This window comes from Chenopodium album, chromosome 27 (genome assembly GCF_948465745.1).
Source record: "Chenopodium album chromosome 27, dcCheAlbu1.1, whole genome shotgun sequence".
Classification (NCBI taxonomy): Eukaryota; Viridiplantae; Streptophyta; class Magnoliopsida; order Caryophyllales; family Amaranthaceae; genus Chenopodium; species Chenopodium album.
Window position 1 is genome coordinate 29,826,037 of NC_137860.1, and position 19,553 is coordinate 29,845,589.

The window sequence follows — 19,553 nt, forward strand, 5'->3', positions numbered from 1 at the left end:
ATACCGCCACGCGGGACCCGAGGATTATTAACTATTCCTTACGGAATTAAAAACATGTGATTGTCCTTGGTATAGTACAGTTCAGTTGTTTTCCATTGAGCTGCTAATCTTTGTACGTACACGAGCTTGCAATTTGCAGTAGTTTTGCTTAATTTTGCTGCACTAATGCAAGTTTTTTGTGTAATGGAATGCGTCACTACTCAGTACTCACTTTCCAACAAAGCTAATCATTATTACTCCGTATAAAATGTTTTAGATTCATGCCGAGATTGTAAATTGTAAGTTGTAAATTTGTCAAGGCTTTAATGTACATATATAAATAATTAAATATGAAATCAAATACTACGTATATACCGTATATATGATTTGTTATTTGTAATTTGGGCGAGTGCTAATAGCTAGCCTAATAATAGACTGAGCATCATTTGAAGTCTAGGTCACCTCTTCATTCACTCCCATCTTTTTTTGAAAGTTAGACTCAATTTTAGTTTTGCTATGCATCAGTATTTTTGACTCACTTATACAGCACACTATGTATAATACAAAGTATAGTCATATATGTGCACATTTTCGATCCAAGTCACCTACATGTTACTCTATCTGATCTGTCTATCCTACCTTTATAGTACATTTAAATTTAAAAAAAAAAAAAAAAAAAAAAATCAAGTGTGATCATATTAGATTTATTTCAATATGGATTTTGATTGATAATACGTGGTATAATTTTTCTTCAATTTTTAATTAGATTGCTTTCAAATCAATAATGCTTGTATTGCAACTTCATGGACCATTGGCCATGAGCTTATTCAAATATGGGCGAGAGTCCATCACATTGCAACTCAGAAAGTTTAAGATCCTACTTCTAATTTCTTATTATTTCTAAGGCATTTGTGTGACGTGACTCAATCAGAAACAATTGTTGCAACGTCCTAGAGTTTAACATGTGATCTCACTAGGTAGAAAGTGACAATAGAATGTATTCCATAATATTAATAATTTTATCATTAATTAATTACTATCTTGTACGGAGTGAATTACATTTTCAATTTTTTGCTATAAATGATTTGGTAATATGGAACTAATCAACTAAGAAAAGGACATTATTATAACTATAAACACACAAAATTGAAAGAGATTAACAAAGGAGAAGAGAGATTAACAAAGAAATAAAGATATTATTATACTTTGATATTTGTTAATACTTCTATTTCTTATTATTTTTTTGCAATAAAAGACTTTTTATGTGTTACAAATAATACCCTTTTACTGCAAGCAAAACTTTTGTGTAGAACGGATTCACGTGAGTCCGGGCTTGAGAACAATGATGCTTCTTCTTCATCCTCAACCTTTGAGTCGATTCATTTACGCACCTTCGAAACTTTCATTATCTCTGTCCTGTTTTGATTTTGGGAGAAATTCATCACAAATTCCATCAATTTGGTCCGAAAAAGAGGCAGAATTCATCACAAATTCCATTGATTTAGAATCTTGAACAGATCTAGAATCCAATTTAGCTAAATCATTTAATTATCATCCCACCTGCCTCTTGCTTCGATGGGACTTGTGTTGACGACATGACGCCGACGATTTCGAAGACGATTTCTGGGGCGTTGTTGTTTCGGTCCATTAGCCGCCTTCTACACCGGAATAGAATAGTGTCAAATCCAAAGAAACACATACAAACATCACTGGAGAACAAGGGGATGAATAAAACACTGACAATATGCGGTGTGAATTGAATCAGATGGGCAAGGTATTAGATGTTCATTGTCAGGTATTAGATTAATATTAATTGGTTTAATATTGTCAGGAATTATAAATTTATAGTCAGGAATAAGATTATTTTTATCATAAATAAGACTATTTTAGTCAGGAATAAGATAATTTTTTATCAGGCATAAGATTAATTTAGTCAGGAATAAGATAATTTTTATCAGAAATAAGACTATTTTAGTCAAGAATAAGTAATTTTTATTAAAAATAAGACAATATTATCGATTTTTATTGTTGAGCTCAGCTCGGTCTCACGTGAGTCGGTTCTACACAAAACCTTCTCTTATTGCAAATAATAAGAAATAAAGATAAAATGTAACAAACATCTAACAAAAGGTTTAGGAATCATATAAGACATGTGAAAATTTTAAGGTACAGCAGCCTGTACCTAGCAAGGTACAAACAAAAAAACGCGAAAAGAACATGTAGCAGTTTTTTAAAGAACATATAAAACCATTTTGTAAAGAACATATAGCATTATTGGATGTTATTTGCAAAACAGCTATGTTCTTTACAAAACAGTTTTATGTTCTTTAAAAAAATTGCTACATGTTCTTTCCATTTGCGTTTACTGCTATATGATGAAATTTTCACTCATAAAATAATCATTTCAGCTCTGTTCAGTTCAGTAAATGTGAACAGGCCCTAGGTCAAATTTTGTATTGACATACATGTCCAAGAGAAACATTTCGCTTAAAAAAAATAAAAGTATGATGGGAGTATTACCATAATTTATAAACCATTTCGCAATAAATTACGAGCATTTTTTTTTACTATGCTTTCTACTCCCTCCGTTATTAAAAACTTGCTCCATTTCTCCATGCGCGGAGTTTTAGAAGAAATTGGAGAAAGTAATAAAATATGGAGGTAGTGAGGTGGGTGGAAGAATAAAAAATTGTATAGAGTAAAGAGAATTGGAGGAGAGAGAATATGAAATTAATAAAATATGATTTATGTTGGGTCCATTAGATGAGATAAATTAATTAAATATTATAAAAGCTTTCCAAAATAAGGAAATGGATCGGAGCAAGTATTTAAAAACGGTCGGAAAAAAAAAAGTGGAGCAAGTAATTAAAAACGAAGGGAGTACTTTTCCGTAATATGTAAAAATAAAATAAAATTTGTGCCTCTCCCATGTTGCTGTAGTGGGGGACAAAGAGTTATACATACAGAGTAATAACATTTGATTTTTACATATTAGTAAGAAAATCTGGTCAATTTCATGTATTTATAGCGCAAAAATTAACTATTGCAAGTATTAAACAAAAAAGTACAAAAGTCAAAATACACCAATGAAAATGTAAAAATAGGTTTTGTTTAGGAAATTTTGAGTTTTGCTACCACCAAAACACCCTATCTTGACTTGAAAATTTTGAAATTTGTAATTATTAATTCCAACTTTCACCCATTTACTTTCATTAATCCCAACTATCGATTATTTTTTAATAATCCCAACTTTGAAGGGTATTTTCTTTTATCAGGTCAAATGACCGATGACCTGTTTAAAAGATAACTTTTTTTTTCTTACATACATGTCACATTAGTTAAATATTTTTAACAAAAAAAAACCAAAAAAAAAATTAAAAAACCAAACCCACCCACCTTCATCCCACCACAGCCCCACCACCTCCTTGACTCCTTCCCTAACACCACCGGAAACTAGGGGTGAGCAAAAAATTAGGGTACCCTGAATCGGAACCGAAACTTGTTAGGAACCGCAGGTTCCGGAACCGAAACCTCTACAAGAGGTTCCGGTAACAGGTTCCGGATCAGGTTCTCAAATTTTTGGAACCGGAACCTGTAGGGTACCCTGTACCTGATAAAAATATCACTTAATTTTTAATTATACACTAATTTGTACTCAATTTTTAAATAATATATATCAAAATTGCAATTACAAAAATATATATATATTAAATTTGTAAGACAACTACTATTAGTTTGTCTTATTTGCGAGTTGTAAACATTATAAATTAGTGACTAACCATTTTTTTATTAAAAAATCTACAAAAAGTTAGTGAGTATCTTATAATACAAGGTACACTGAATCGGAACCTACCGGAACCTGTAGGTTCCGGTTCCGGTTCCCAATTTCTAGGAACCTGTTCAACAGGTTCAGGTTCCGGTTCCGGTTCCCATTTTGAGGAACCTGTTGCAACAGGTTCCGGTTCCGGTTCTTGGAATATTTACAGGGTACCCTGTTATGCTCACCCCTACCGGAAACCACCATCTCCTTCCCCAACCCCACTAAAAGCCACCACAACCTCACTCCCTTCCCCCAAAACCACTAGCAGCCCCACCCCCCGTCGCAAACAACAACCCCCAAGCCACCATTTTCACCCCTCGTCGCCTAAAACAACCCCCAAGCACCGCAACTCCTTCTAGACGCGTCTCCACCCTTCACCCCGATCTCTCTCATCCACTCACGAAAACCACTGATTTCCCTCCCTCACTCATGAAAATCGCCAATCTCCCTCCTTCACTCACGAAAACCATCGAAAACCCTAATAGCATTGTGGGGAAGGGGCGTTTGGTGGTTTTCATGAGTGGGGGAGGGAATTGGGGTGGTTTTTTGCAACACAAGGGTTGGCTATTAGGGCTGGGTGGAGAGGCGACGCTAGAGGTGAGGTTGGGACGGTGGGCCAACGAGGGAGAGGCTGGGCGATGAGGGCGGTGGATTAGGGTGGCCCGGTATACGGAGAGGAGAGGATGGAGTTTTTGTTTTTTTTAAAAAAAATTTTATCAATTTTTGTAATTTTTAATTTTTTTAAAATTTTTTTTGGACCATTCAGGGCTTGACACGTGTCAAGTTACCTCTAACAACAGGTCATTGACTTTTATTGACCGGTCATGACCTGATTGAAGTAAATGCCCCACAAAGTTAGAATAATATTGTGGATAATGTTCAATTACTCCCTCTGTCCCAGTTTACTTGCAACATTTTGACTGGACACGCTTGCCGATGCACATGTTTGACCGTTAATATCTTTTATTATATATTTATATAAGTTATAAAAAGTTTATATTAAGAAACTATACATTAAAATAGACTCAACAACATCTTACATGATTACATTGACTTTCATATAATAGTTAAAAAAAGATGGTCAAAGGGAGATGTATGAATAGTGCAAAAAGTTAAACTGTTGCAAGTAATTTGGGACGGAGGGAGTAACAAATTTTGAAAATAAACCGCAAATATTACTTGAATTATTGAAAAATCTAATGTTACTAATAAGCCAAAATTAAATTACATAAAAAAAAAACTGTTCTTAAACCCGTTAGTTGGGTTGATCCGAACCCAAAAATATTGGGTTAGGGTTGCGCAACTCTTAACTTGAAACCCGAAGTGACTCAACCCAAATTAACGTGTGACCCGATCTGAAATGACCTGTGACCTGATTCCAATCCGATTGACAAATCTATCGGCCACTGTATATCAAACACATGTATTATCAATCATCAATAATCAATAATCAATAATATATACTAAAAGACACACCAGCAATGACACGTGTCATTTTTTGGTGTGTCCTTAGTATTTTATTTTTTCTAAAAAATAAATTAGAATAATTTATCTAAGGAAGTTATTCAAAAAAGGTTCGTATTTGTCAACCATATAATTTATCAATGATATTTACCTTTAATTTCTTATACTAACACACAATTAGCAATAGAATAATAAGGAAATAAATAATATTTTTTAAAAGGATGTAATTTTGGAAGAATAATTTGTATGAATATAACCTAAATTAAATATCAATAAACATTTTACAAATTTTTGATTTATACATTTTTATTTATATTTTTTAGAAATCACTATACTATATGAATGGAGATATTTATCAAAAATATAATCCAATAATTTAAATGGACTACACTCTTATGAGATAGTACTATTTTTTCTCTCTTCATTTTTGTAACCGAATAGTAATGTATGTAATGAATCAATCCGTCTACATCAACTAATTTCGTATGGAATATTTATATAAAGTAGAAATTAATTAAGATTATATTTTTTTTTTCTCTTTTTCATAAATAAAACATAATTTATAGGGATAATTATAAATTATATATATCTTATTATTTGTACAATATCATTATTTGCCTCTTTAATTAAGCGTTTCCAATAGCAAATATAAGCAAATTTTTATTTGTATTATATAAATTATTAATTTTTTTTAAAGAAAATATGGAGTAATTAAAATAACCGTGCATGATACGGGATCTAACCTAGTATTGATAAATTATTGAGTCTATTCGTTAAATTAATTTAAGCAAATAATTGCATGAGTATAATACTTGTATTATGATAGCTACTTTCATAGCTACTGATGTACTTGTATAGTTGTATAAAACAATAAATATTATCCCTCGCAGAACGCACATAAAATATAATAATATTTAAATTATCCTTACGGATTTGTTCAAATATGATTATAACTAGCCATGAATATTTAATATTCCTCAAGGAACACGTACAAGGTAGGATTACAAGGTCAAATTGTGAGGCGGAGTATATTTAAATAGGGTACGGATGTATGTAGCATTAATTACAAGGTCAAATTGTAAGGAGGAGTATCCTTTTCTTAATTTCATTTGAGGAGGATCATATGCTAGCTAGCTAGCTACTATATATAGATTAGGGTTGTGTGAGGAAATAGTAAGAAGTGCAACAAAAGCATTAGTTCATCAAAAAAAAAAATATATTAAGTTTCGAGTTTAAGCAAGAAGTTCAGACAATGGTGAGGGTATCAGCTAACTTATTGATGGTTGCTCCCGTTGTTTTAGCAATGTTGTTCCTGCTCAGTACTATAACAGGTACGTACGTACCTTCTTTTCTCCGATTTTGAATGTACTAACTCCGTTAACTTTTTATTGCAACAAAAGAATTTTTTATGACTTACAAATAATACCTTTTTGTTGCAACCAAAAATTCACGGAGGCATGTAGTATATTCTTCAAAATTGACTCAACCAACAAAACTCCATATATCGTACTAGTACATCGTAATACCCTAAATAATTATTATACGTGTATGAATTACACTATGCAGCTACGGTGGTGGTTGAAAAGATGGAAACAACTTCTGAAGAAAGGCCTGTGATGGTAGTCGAAGAAGTAATGATCGTGGTTGAACAACCAAAAAGCGATGATAATTATGGAAACCGAAAAGCAAAGATGATGTTTATGAAACCAAACAATGGTGGATTAGATGCTCAAATTATTAAGGAAGTCACAAGTGATACCGTGGACGCTATAAAAACATGCGGATTAAAAGGCGAGACGTGTGGTTGGCTTTGGAAGTGTTGTACCGGCCTCACTTGTGTTCCAAAAGTGCATTTTAACCTTTGTGAGTAAACACTAATTAAGGTGCCTCAGCTTGCACACTGTACTGGATTGACGATCGGTCTTGTATGGACCTGGTCTACAATGCATTATGTCATTTGCTTACTTCCAAAGCCTTTAAGGTATACTATGTAATACTTATGCTTGTGTGTTTGGATGTTCATCATCATAAATAATGTATTCCTATTCCTATATATATTATGTATGTATTATGATGGAGCATAAGTGCATAACAAATTATGTATTCGACTTAGCTTTTAGATTTCAACTTTGTTAAAAAAATTGCTATTTATTTTATTTTGATCTTTATTCAATAGCAATTCAAACATCTAACAAAAGATTCGGGATTTATTTAAGGCATGTATATGGGTACCAAATTAAATTTAGTTTGGCCTTTTCTAATCTATATCAAACCTAAAACATTCAAAATAACCCATTCAGCTGAACAACATTAACTTGATATAGGAGTCTCATATATTGAGCATTGAATCTCAAAATTTTCAAATTCAAGTTTGAGGTCTCAAATTTTGGGGGACAATAGGTCTCAGATTCTGGGGAATGAATCTCATAATTTATGCAATAATCTCATATTTGGGTAATGTGTATCGGATTTTTCATTACACCTATAAATGACATTGATTGATATATTACGTAGTAAGATAGTATAGTCAAAGTTAATGTATAAATGTTTAAAATAGTGAAACTTCAAATTATTGCAAGTGTTTTAAAGTTTTAAACAAAGTAAAATAAACTCGTAGACAAAAGTAACTCAAAACACACCCATTTAAATTTTAGAATGGATTTTGTTATATCCTCTTTATACACTAGGATAAAAAAGAAACACTTAACAAGTGTCACTGAACTAACAACCTGAAGAAAACTTTGATTAGTTCCTACATGCTAATGCTCTTATATAAATTACATGCACCTAAGATCTATTATCAGCCGCACTTAAAAATAAAAGCAGCAGCACCATAAAGACGATAGTTTCTCAGCATCTGAAAGCTTAATTAAAACTGCTTTAAAAGCTGAACTCCCCAAGTCAGTGAAAAACTCAGCAGCAAGCCTGCAATTCTAAGCACAGAACAGCATTTTCTAGCAAGCATAAAACTCTGCTTGACCGCTGGTTCGATTGTTTAGTGCATGGAAAATGAGCTATCAACGGCTCCTTCAAAACTTGATCTTGTAACTTTCGAGTTCCAAATGCACGCAGTACCCACTAGGCCACTGGCAATCAATACAACAGGCAGTGAGGTTTTTCATTTCTATTGAATAGTCATTTAACTACACGACTAGACGTGAATGCCCCACTGCCATGAATGAACAATAGTCCATGACTACGTGTATTAACTATAACTATCGTATAAAAGCAGCATCGTCTAATGCTAACACTCAAGGTTGGAAATTGGAGATACACATCTACTCAAACAAATATGACCTCAAACTTAGAGCACAGATTGTTTTCTATATGACTTCTAAAATCACTTTCCTTAAACTTAAAGGTATACAAAGCTTGTCTCTGTGTCATGCCAAGAGGATATATTCTATAAACTTTTAGCTTGTCTTCCCCTCGAATACTTTCTGGTCTTTCAAGTTTCCAAATAGGCACATGTCTCAAGTAACTGAACTTCTTCAGTACTGCAGACTCCAAGGCCTCCATTGTCAAATTGTTAGACCTGTACAGAAAAATTTTCAAATTAATCAATGCAAATCAAATACAAAGCACACAACTATAATAAGAATAGCAAATCAAATAACAGCACAGAGGAATTACATAGATCATGTCCACTTATATGCTATTGAATGCAGGACTGAAGTTTGCATGTCTATCTCCGGTCTTACACAAAACAAAAATGCATCTCCTAGTATTCTAGCAAACAAACAAACCACCTAGAAGGATCATGCTTAAAATTATATATTTCTAGATAAAACAATAATCTCTTAAGGCTTACAATTTAACAGGTAACAATGTTGTTACCATATGTCTATTGTCAGTAAAGCCAGGAATTCAATCATCGATTTATAAATCCTATCCCAGTCCTGCGTGCACATGTAATTTTTAAACAGTAAAACACAGCCATCAACTAAAGAATCACCACTAATGTCACATAAACCATCAACTTAGCCTCTCTATGACAGGACTATAGTCTATAATGAGGATGGAGCAAAAGAAGCATTGAAAGAGTTCAAGTTGTATGAATTACATATTTGGTAAGACCTGTTTAATTATGTAGTCAATTCTGTTCATAATTCATACATAATTTTTCTTTTTAATAGTTCATTAAAATGAGGTCCTGGATACTAAATATAATAGGTTATTGAACAGATTTACATAAGAATGTTCAAGGAAGATCGCAAAGTGTAACAATAAGGGAGAAGTTTATAAATACAGTAATAATGTTTTGTTAATAGCGATTACAGGGCTTCCACAAAAAGATAGTGTTTTATGAGTTAGTGTTAACCTACAAATTAACATAGTTACATTTTTGTTTGTAGAGTTAGGTTAGCAGGAACACTCAACACTAGATAGATGGTTGACGAGCATGGGAGATGAAATTTTGGTTCATGTAGCCGGCCCTTGCTGTCCTATATTGTTCTGTAGTTTTTCCCAATATCTTTCCATTCGCTACAATAACTACAGGCTGTATTGCAGAATTGTTGAATGAACATATGAGTTTATGATATTATTCTCCCACAAGCCATTAACTTAACTAATTGGTGCACAGGGAAGACCCTTAAAATGAGTAAATGACCTAGTTTATCGAAGCTATGACCAGGACAAAATTATTGAATGTTCAAGATCCTCAGACACGGAAAACAACATAATTAAAAAAAAAAAAAAAAAAAAAAAGAAAGAAAGACAAGAAGAGAAAATAATTACTCTAAATCAAGTTATCAACTACCAAGAAATCCACTCTATTAAGCCTGCTCAAATATCTCAAAAAATTGCCTGATCCCAAATGTTTAACCACAAACACCTCAAGCCATTGAATTTTCCAGTTAGCAGCATTGCTGTGACTGCAATGCTGCTAGGAATACTAGTTTGTTCTTATTATGCAATAGTGAGGCTATAATTTAATTACAAAACAATGTATTATAAATCCTTACCTTAGGAAAATAGACTCCATCTCAAATCTGCCTCTTTCCCTTACATATATATGATAAATAGTTTCTGATCCTCGAGAACACTTGCAAGGACGTTTCTTTAATTCTGGTCTTCTCTCTTCATCCTCACGGATTCTAGTTGCCAGGTGAATGCAAAGGCGGCATGATGAGTGAACTGCAGCCATATCAACTAGGGCCTTGAAAGAGTCATTTGGGCCCTCATATTTCCACCTACCAACAGAAAGCCAGTGTCTTACAAAATTCTCAAAATATTAAACTGATTTGTGCAGCAGTACAGCTATGAGCCAGTGACTGTGGGACCAGTCAGACCAAATAAGAGAAGCAAATGAGTGTACCTCAATGACTGGTTGTATGCCGCAGAATTTTCAGCAAGATATTTCATAGTCTTGGCAACTGGATCAATATCTTCCAGTTCCTTAATATGCAGCACGGATCCAGGGCAAGGAGCAAAGTCTTGAATATTTGGAGCACCAACAACAACAGGAATTGTCCCTACAGCAACAAGAGCAGTCCCTAATTATATTATAAAGGAAATGCGTGGTAAACAAATTATGATTTTTTTACACTTACTACATAGTATAATATCCACTTCATATTTTCAAGGCTTTATGTAAAAAGAAAAAAAGGTCAAACATACTCCTCAACAGCAGCCAGCCACCAATCGGTTTCTCACTTCACTGGTAGTCCTATAGCATATAGAACCCACATGACAAAGTATCAACTTGTCTTAAAAAGGGTGACCAGCTAAATAGCTAATACATAAGCTCTCTCTTAATACACCTATCCTATAACAAACAGCTCCACAACACCTAACAAATTATGATCATAGCTAACTTCTGTTTGCAATTTCTTCAACCTTGGCCTTTCTTCTGGAAAAATAAGGTGGTAATAGGTGGTCTGTGTGGATGCTTAGCAGAATTAGGCAAATTGCAAGTAGCAAACATTAGATTTCCTTCACCCAACCACACTATTAGACTATGAATCTTTTGCAAAGACAAATCAAGGTTAAGATAGCTCCACTTTCAATACATCACAAATAATAATAATTAAAAAAAAAAAAAAACCATAAAAAAAACCATAAAAAAAAAAATCCTTAGAAGTCTTTCAAAGGATGCCTTGTTTTCTAGAAGAAACTAGGATATTAGAGGATGAATGAGATTTCTGTTAAGAATTTATAAGTGAAGTTTAAGAGGAAATGAGCACCATTTCCCTGGTTCAGAAGGAAAGGATTGATAGCTGCAATTAATATCGGAATCCTCTCAGGTAGAATAAAGATGATGTCTACATTATTCTTCATACTGGCCCCACTTGACAGATTAAAACTTGAGCTGACTTCCTTAAACTGGAAATATCAGACATATAGAACCAGTGGCCATGAAACAAGCATCAAAATGCATTTAAAATAAGCATAAAAAAGCACTAAATGTAGGTCAGTGTTCATACCAGCAACAAGGGATTGGAAGAATTTCTCAGTGACATAGTCCTCCTCATTTGAGTTTTCAAAAGCCAAGCTAAATTTATAGCGCTTCAATGTTTCAACTTTGTCAACTGAAATGTTAATAAAAAGATGATTTTCACTAACAATTCACCAATCTGCTGGAAATACAAATTAAGAAAGATGATGAAGAATTTGAAATCTATTGGAATGGGATCTCTATTACATGGATAAAATGCAAGTATATATATGAGATTTTTAGATTTGTAGTCATCTAGCATGAAACATTTTCTAGTATCTAATAATCAATTTGAGATGCCAATGAGGCCAATGACAGCAATATATGCACAGTAACCACCATCAACGAGTATTGGCAAATCAAAATTTTCTCTTTCCAATAAATTTTTAAGAAGATGGTAATTTAAAAGAGTGTCAATAGGCATACCTATTGCACGAGAATCGCCTCAAGGTGGTTAATTTTTTAATAGATAAAGTGTAGCCAAAAGGCCAAAAATAATTGAAGCATCATAAATAGAAAAAAGGATAAATCAAGCATGTAGAAAACCTAAAACAAGAGGAATTTGCTTAACTGGACAAACCTCTTCCATCTCGGTTACGGTGACAACCACCATAAGAATCTATCTTCATCCCACTCTTCTCAAGACCTTCAAGTGCTTGCAAACGAAAGTTGCGAGCACCACAATTAGAGATGAAAGCTGCAGCCAAAGCACTCTCAGTTTTTGCTTGCACAGGTGCCATGATGTCATACTCTGCCCAAGAGAAATATCCTACTGGAACATCAGATGACAGGCTAGTGGTCATAATGACGTCATAACCCTTCCTGAAACAGAGCAACCCAAACATAATAAAGGGATCAAGAAGCATCCAAATCAATACAGCATTGGTAGATTTAAGTCAATGAATAAGGATATGATATGCATTAGCATATATGCCTAAATCGCCTACAAATCTACAATGCTAATGTTGTAGTCATGCATGAAGGATCACACTCCACAGAGGTGGCAAAGGGAAGGGATGCTAAATCTACATGTACATCACCAAATTACAATTTTACCCCTCCCCCCAACTTCCTCATATGAGAAAACACATGTTCTTACCTACCCTCGTGCATTGGCAATATTGTTCTCTGCGTAATACTGAGCTGATTCCATTGAACGAAGCACACTAGCTGTTCCATGCCCTTGAGGCCAACCAAATGCAGCATCAGGTTTCCTGCCAGAATCTTGTCCAAACTTGCAGCCCACTGAGCAAGTATTCCACTCCTATATAAATCACATAAATGAGGAACAGAAAGACAATATCGGCCAAAAGCCTCTCAAAATAGTTTCAAAATATGTAGGCAAATCACATCTATCAATGCATAGCAAAAGACATAGAGCAAACAAAATCAAAACTCGGTAAGTAATGAGGAAACAAAACAATCACTGGAGAAACTATTAGCCCATAAAACAGCATAACATAAAAAAAAAGGTTTATAAGGAAAAAAAACAACCTGGTATTCACTTTTAAATTAGGAAGCACAAGACACTTGGCTACCCATAAAAGTCACAGAAGACTTAAACAAACCGGATCCAAGCAGAGTAGTTGCAATAAGACAATTCAAAAAACCACTAATTTTGTATATTCGAATCTGGTTCTGTGGTTTTCTATAGCAATTTTTTGTCTCTAGAACAGGGAGCTGTCCCCAAACTTGGTACAGTGCTTGGGGACTCGTCGAAATATGGTGCATATGAAATTAGTTCCTTGGAGCTCAAGAAGTCAAGGGAAATCAGAATTCAGAAAAGAAGTGATTCAAGTATAATATTAACCCAGGTGTAATTGACTAATTGTACCATACATGATACAAGTTCATCTCATCAATGTAATCTTGTCTGCATCACCTTCAATGTGCTTTCAATTTAAATTGTTTTCCAGCTTATAAAGTTATAAGTAGCTGAACTGAGTGTAGCACTGACAGATAATATCAGAGAAACAAAACTTTAAAGTCATAATGAACAATCATGTTGGTTCTTAAACATTAGATTATGTCAATTATTTTGGTGGGGAGATTATTGTGACTACTTGATGTGAGAGCATCATCTCCAAATAAAAACCTTAGCCCTTAATTTTCTATTCCAGCCACTTAAAAATACCCAAAACAGAGGCCACAGGAGAAAAAACACCTAAGCAAAGAGCTATACTTCACTCAACCATAACCTAGCCAAAAAGATCATTCAAGGGTAGCTTTAAGGGCACAGGTAAGCTTCACACACTGAAACGCGTTAGCTCACCCGCTTCACCATATCTCATTGAGCTCAAGCATAGCATAGCATAGCATAGCATATGGGCTAACTAACAGACCTAACCATAAACCTCTCAAAACCCCATTCATTATTGTAGACATGAAATTCCTGTTTCTTTGACCACATCTTACTGCAATTCAAGAAATTACTTCCAATTGTACAATTTTCCTTAACAAAAATCCACCAATTAAACATAACAGCTAAAAAAAAAAAACCAAAACATCAAGCAAATTAAAACTTCAAAACCCCTAATTTACTAACCTGCAACTCAAATTTCATCATTAACTTCAAACAAATCAGACAAATTACTAAATTAGAGACTAATTCAACATCAAATCATTGCGAAATTGATCAAATACACAAACCTGATCACCACCAGCAACCAAAACAGGATCTTTATCAAAATCCCTAGAATAAATCACAGTATCCTCTTTCAGCAACCAACTCTCGCAGGAACCACCATCTTCCTCCGCATCAGACACCGCACCATCACCACCACCACCATCGTCATCGCCGGAAGCCATGAAAGAAACAGTCGGCGACGATTGGCGCAACAGCGAGTCGGCCCACGAGTTAACCATAGCAGCATTTTTAGCCATATCAAGGCGACCTAAAAAAGTGATTTCCGCAATTACAACTAAACCTATGAAAAACGGCATTAAATTCGTCCATTTTTTTCTGGAGTTCGCCGGAGTTTCGCCGTCGGAGGTTGTTTTCGGCGGCCTTCCGCCGGAAAATCCAGGAATCATCGGAAATTTGCGGAGTTAGAAGAAGGATTTAGTGGAGAAGAAGCATGGAAAGATGAAGAAGGTGAGAAAAAGCAAAGTTGTTGTTGGGTTGATTAGTTTGATTTGGTGAGTCAATGCCTAAAATACAATTTTACAAGTTTGAAGTTTCTTAATGAGATTGGTGTTTTTAGATCATAGGAATAGAAATTGGATGAATGGTAGTTGGTGTTATGATTTCAACAAGAGTGGGGGACTACATGCAACATCATTAAATTTTGAAAATTCCACAAAGTGTCAATTTTGAAAAATGAAGGATTTTTTAGGTTTTCGAATTTAGGATTTGGTTGTAATTATTGAAATAGGTTCAGAATCGATTTAAAATATCTGAATCAAAATCGATTGAAACAGTTTCTAAAAGTAGGGAATCGATGTAGAATTAGTAGGAGCTTGTTCTAGTATGGAATATCCAATCAAAATGTTGTTTATATTGCTTACTCAATTTCACATGCAAGTCGGCTAGGAATGAAATTGAATACATCCATGTTTTCAATTTCAAAGATTTACTAGAAATTGAAGCCAATTATTAGTCTAAATTATTTTATTAGAACTAAAGAATAATGATAATGGTTCAAGATCTAGATTAAGGGCCTGTTCATATTTACTGAATTGAGCTGAACTGAACTGAACTGAACTGATTGGAACTGAACTGAACTGATTGGAACTGAACTGAACTGAATTGAGCTGAAATGAATATTTTATGTGAGAGAGAAATTAAGAGCTGACCTGAACTGAACTGAACTGAACTGATTGGAACTGAACTGAACTGAACTGAACTGATTGGAACTGAACTGAAATTAAGTAAATATGAACAGGCCCTAAGTGACATTTCTGTACCGATTCTTAGTTTACAATCTGTACTATTTAACTCTAATTTAATTACTCCACACTACAATTGACTCTTACCTTTGAAACTTAATATAACATTTTTAAGAAATGGTTAGAATTAAAAATTGATTCACTATTTTTATGTATTGATAACCTTTTACAGGCTCTCATATTCAAATACTTAATAAGACAATCTTCCTTAAGAATTTTGGCAATCTATAATCATAAATCAATTATTTCATACGTGTCACTCCTTTCACCAAAACCATTGCATTTCCACCATTGACTCCCTTATTTTAGGCCTATATTTCTCCCACTTTCTCCTCCTCCTCCTCCTTTGAAGAAATTGTTTGTTACAGAATTTTAGTTATGTCAACCTCCATCTTCATCCTATGGCTAGCCAGCATCCCATTATCATTAATCCATGCAGATGATCTTCCTGCTCCTAGAGGTAATATTGAATTGAATCTCCTTTACATCAAATTATGTGTTTTTTGTTCCATATTAATAAAGTAGACAATGTTTTTGTTACAACATGCGCATATATGGTGCACCCAAATAATGCATAATGTGTGTCATGCGTGCAAGTGGCGGGGTGTGTGAGATAACGCACCCCTCCAATTGATCTTAATTAATAGCTACATTTTGGTGCATAACATAATTTGTGACGTAACTTTAATTTAATATGACATAATTTTGAATTAAGTTTAAAACTTCTCTATAATTTCAGGATTCTTGGTAAGTTGTGGATCCACGGAGAGCATAAACATTAGTGGTTTAAAATACATACCGGACCTAAGTTTTACCTCCGTCGGAAATGCAACAACTGTGAAAAACAATACAAATCAACTATTTCCTATATTGTCAAATCTAAGGTTCTTCCCAGATAAATCAGCTCGCAAATTTTGTTACACCTTCCAAGTGATTCAAGGAGCCAAGTACCTTGTTAGGACCACTTACTACTATGGAAATTTCGATGGAAAACAAGATCCACCCGTGTTCGATCAAATCATCGACGGAACTAGATGGAGCATTGTCAATACCACAGATGAGTATGGCAAGGGTCTTGCTTCTTATTACGAGCTTGTAGTTGCTGCCCATGGCAAGGTCCTTTCGGTTTGCCTCGCTCGTAACGAGTACACTAAAGGTGCTTCTAGCCCCTATATATCTGCCATAGAAGTCATGTTCCTAGATGACATTCTTTATAAGTCTGTTGATTTCCACAAGTATGCTCTTAGCACGGTTGCTCGTCATACCTTTGGTAAGGATAACAAAGATAATGGTGAAGCCAATTTTATCAGGTACATAATCAATCTTATTAAAAAAACGGTCTCATTCAAGTTCTTTATATTTGCGAGTTTTAAGTTTCTAGCTAAAGATTTGTTTGGTATCATCGTTGTTAGTTTTCAGTTTTTGATATGCACTTTGTACATAATGCAATTCCGAACCAAAAAACTGAAAACTAACAAGTGGTAGCTAGAAAATTCTATAGTAGTCGTTTGAAATATGACTACCATAATGTTTTAATTTTATTATACGTAGTTGATTGATTATTTGGAGACTAGTTATCCAGATGACGAGTATAACCGAATGTGGCAACAATTCAAAGATACAAATCCAACAGTGAAATGTCAATCTAACATAACACCATCAGATTTTTGGAACATGCCACCAAGCCAGGCATTAAGCTCAGCAATAACAACAAGCCGAGGCAAAACCCTAGAAATCAAGTGGCCACCAACGCCATTGTCCGATAGCAACTACCACATTTCTCTCTACTTCCAAGATAACCGAACCCCTAGCCCATACAGTTGGAGAGTGTTTGACATTTTGATCAACGGCGACGCGTTTTATAACAAGATCAACGTAACAACTAACGGGGTGAACGTCTATACACCTGAATGGCCTCTATCTGGTCAAACTCAGATCACTATGGTCCCTGAGGACGGCGGCCCCGTTGGACCTCTCTTGAACGCTGCCGAGATGTTTCAGCTACTTCCCCTTGGTGGGAGGACTAGTGACAAGGATGGTAATACTATGGTACCAAATTTTCTTGCTAAGTTTCTATTCTTTTACTAGCCTGATTTTTATAAGAATAAGTTATAAGTCGTTATAAGAATAAGATGAAGAAAACAAAACCTGAAACCAAACATTTTAACGTAGTTGTAAAATTTGACAGTGACTGCAATGACGGATTTGGATCGAAGTTTGAACAATCCACCCGGTGATTGGAACGGGGATCCTTGCTTACCTCGAAAAAATTCATGGAGTGGAGTTACATGTTCCCAATCAAACGGCATTGCTCGAGTTGAAGCTATGTCAGTTCAATTCTTATAAGAAGAAATTACAGTAATTTTCATCCCGGTACCTTCACATTTAGTGTTTCATCAGTTTAGCTGAAGTTGATCTAGTCCAATATAATTATAAACCTTTAGTTCAAAGACAATTTAATTTACAACAATCAATCAAATGTTCATGCTACTTTCGTCATAATAGTATATTTACCCTGAAATTGAACATACATGATTGAAACTTAACATCTTATGATGCATGTGAAAATGAACATACACTAAATGTGAATGTATCGGGATAAAAATTCGAAGTACTCAATACAATATATAGTTTGTACTCATTTATGTTGAAAAAAATTATATCATTATTCTTTTCTAATTTTGATCAGGGAAGTTCTATCTTGTACCATATTCTCTGCATAAGTTGTGTAACATAAATACAACTTATGTGAAGAGTTTATTACAAGAAAGAATTTTCCAATTTTTTTGTTGGTGTTACAGGAATTTGACAGGTTTGGGACTCTCTGGATCTTTATCGACGAGCATAAAAGATCTAACTGCAATTGCCCATCTGTAAGTCGTAAACCAAATTTGCCTAGCCCATTTATGTGCACGTACTCCGAATCGAGGCATGGTACACATTTCTTTGGTAGACACTAGATATTGTGTGTGCATTTTTTAGAGCAAAAAATGTATGTGCATTTTAGATAGATAAGTGTACTAATTTGTGATTCAATTCAAATATATTAGGACACATTCTTCTCAAACAATACATATAACATATAAGCAAATCTCTTTTCAATTCGGTTTCATGTGATGTTTCATGGGATAGAGCACGTTTTCTAAGAGGGAAAAATTTACTCTCCCTTCTTAGTGGTGTAAAGTTTAGTCATATTAGCTGTTGTGTAACAACACCGTCATATCACCACGTCATGATAGTAGCGGGTATGACTCACGTTTTTACACTACGTATTAAGGAGTACAATTTTAATTGACGAGGAATGCACTTAATTTAATTTGTTACCGTCTAACCTACATTACCTCTTTCAATTCTCATAATATGAAAAGTAGTTGATTATGACTTTACTATATAACCTTTTTTTTTTTTTTTTTGGATATAGTTGGCTTGGGCATAACAAACTCTCAGGTACGTTGCCGAATATGAGCTCCATGAAGATGCTAGAAACCTTGTAAGATTGCTTAATCAAATGGATGCATATTGAAATTACAAATCAATTAACCATTTTTGTTATTTTTGGATATATTCTATCAATAATTCAATAGTTTTGCATTAATGTGTAAGATTAAACATGCAAAAAATTGATACAGGCATTTGGAAAATAATCAATTTGAAGGATCAATTCCTGAATCATTAGCCAAACTTCCACGAATCCGTGAGATGTATGTCATTATTAATCTTATTGCAAAAATCACCTCTAAATTTTCTAATTAAATTTTGCAATTTCGGTAATATAATTTTGTATTTAACCCACCTCTAATATAATTTGCTTATCAAATTTGATGGCAGATATCTTCAAAACAACAAATTTAAGGGCGGCATCCCTAGCAGTCTAAAGAATCGACAAGGCCTTACGATTCGGTAAGTACAAATTTCAATATATGTCACTCATTTTAAATTTTCGAACATCGACTAATGTCATTC

The 19,553-nt window shown here is 34.1% G+C and overlaps 2 protein-coding genes across 2 annotated transcripts; one reads left to right on the forward strand and one right to left on the reverse strand.

The window, feature by feature from the left end:
- Positions 1 to 7,887: 7,887 nt before the first annotated feature.
- On the reverse strand, positions 7,888 to 14,957 carry LOC145620550 (putative fucosyltransferase-like protein). Its single transcript, XM_081675243.1, has 7 exons — positions 14,352 to 14,957; positions 12,806 to 12,966; positions 12,283 to 12,524; positions 11,692 to 11,796; positions 10,584 to 10,740; positions 10,231 to 10,458; positions 7,888 to 8,798 (listed from the first exon to the last, which is right to left on the reverse strand). Exons 1-7 carry the CDS (start codon positions 14,733 to 14,735, stop codon positions 8,546 to 8,548), a joined length of 1,530 nt encoding a protein of 509 aa, XP_081531369.1. The 5' UTR covers positions 14,736 to 14,957; the 3' UTR covers positions 7,888 to 8,545.
- A 1,011-nt stretch (positions 14,958 to 15,968) lies between these two features.
- On the forward strand, positions 15,969 to 19,494 carry LOC145620007 (putative LRR receptor-like serine/threonine-protein kinase At1g67720). Its single transcript, XM_081674671.1, has 8 exons — positions 15,969 to 16,050; positions 16,330 to 16,900; positions 17,165 to 17,628; positions 17,779 to 17,917; positions 18,392 to 18,463; positions 19,012 to 19,080; positions 19,220 to 19,291; positions 19,419 to 19,494. The coding sequence occupies exons 1-8, from the start codon at positions 15,969 to 15,971 to the stop codon at positions 19,492 to 19,494; spliced, it is 1,545 nt and encodes a 514-aa protein (XP_081530797.1).
- The last annotated feature ends 59 nt before the right edge of the window (positions 19,495 to 19,553 follow it).

Bases quoted from the DNA above. Each gene is read 5' to 3' on its own strand.
- LOC145620550 (XM_081675243.1), bottom strand. From the start codon at position 14,735: ATGATTCCTGGATTTTCCGGCGGAAGGCCGCCGAAAACAACCTCCGAC. The intron at 11,797-12,282 runs GTTTGTCCAGTT...TTAACATTTCAG, and splicing joins CCGTAACCGAGATGGAAGAG to TTGACAAAGTTGAAACATTG. The intron at 10,459-10,583 runs GTACACTCATTT...TTCTGTTGGTAG, and splicing joins GCATACAACCAGTCATTGAG to GTGGAAATATGAGGGCCCAA.
- LOC145620007 (XM_081674671.1), top strand. From the start codon at position 15,969: ATGTCAACCTCCATCTTCATCCTATGGCTAGCCAGCATCCCATTATCA. The intron at 17,629-17,778 runs GTAATACTATGG...AAAATTTGACAG, and splicing joins GAGGACTAGTGACAAGGATG to TGACTGCAATGACGGATTTG. The intron at 19,081-19,219 runs GTAAGATTGCTT...AAATTGATACAG, and splicing joins ATGAAGATGCTAGAAACCTT to GCATTTGGAAAATAATCAAT.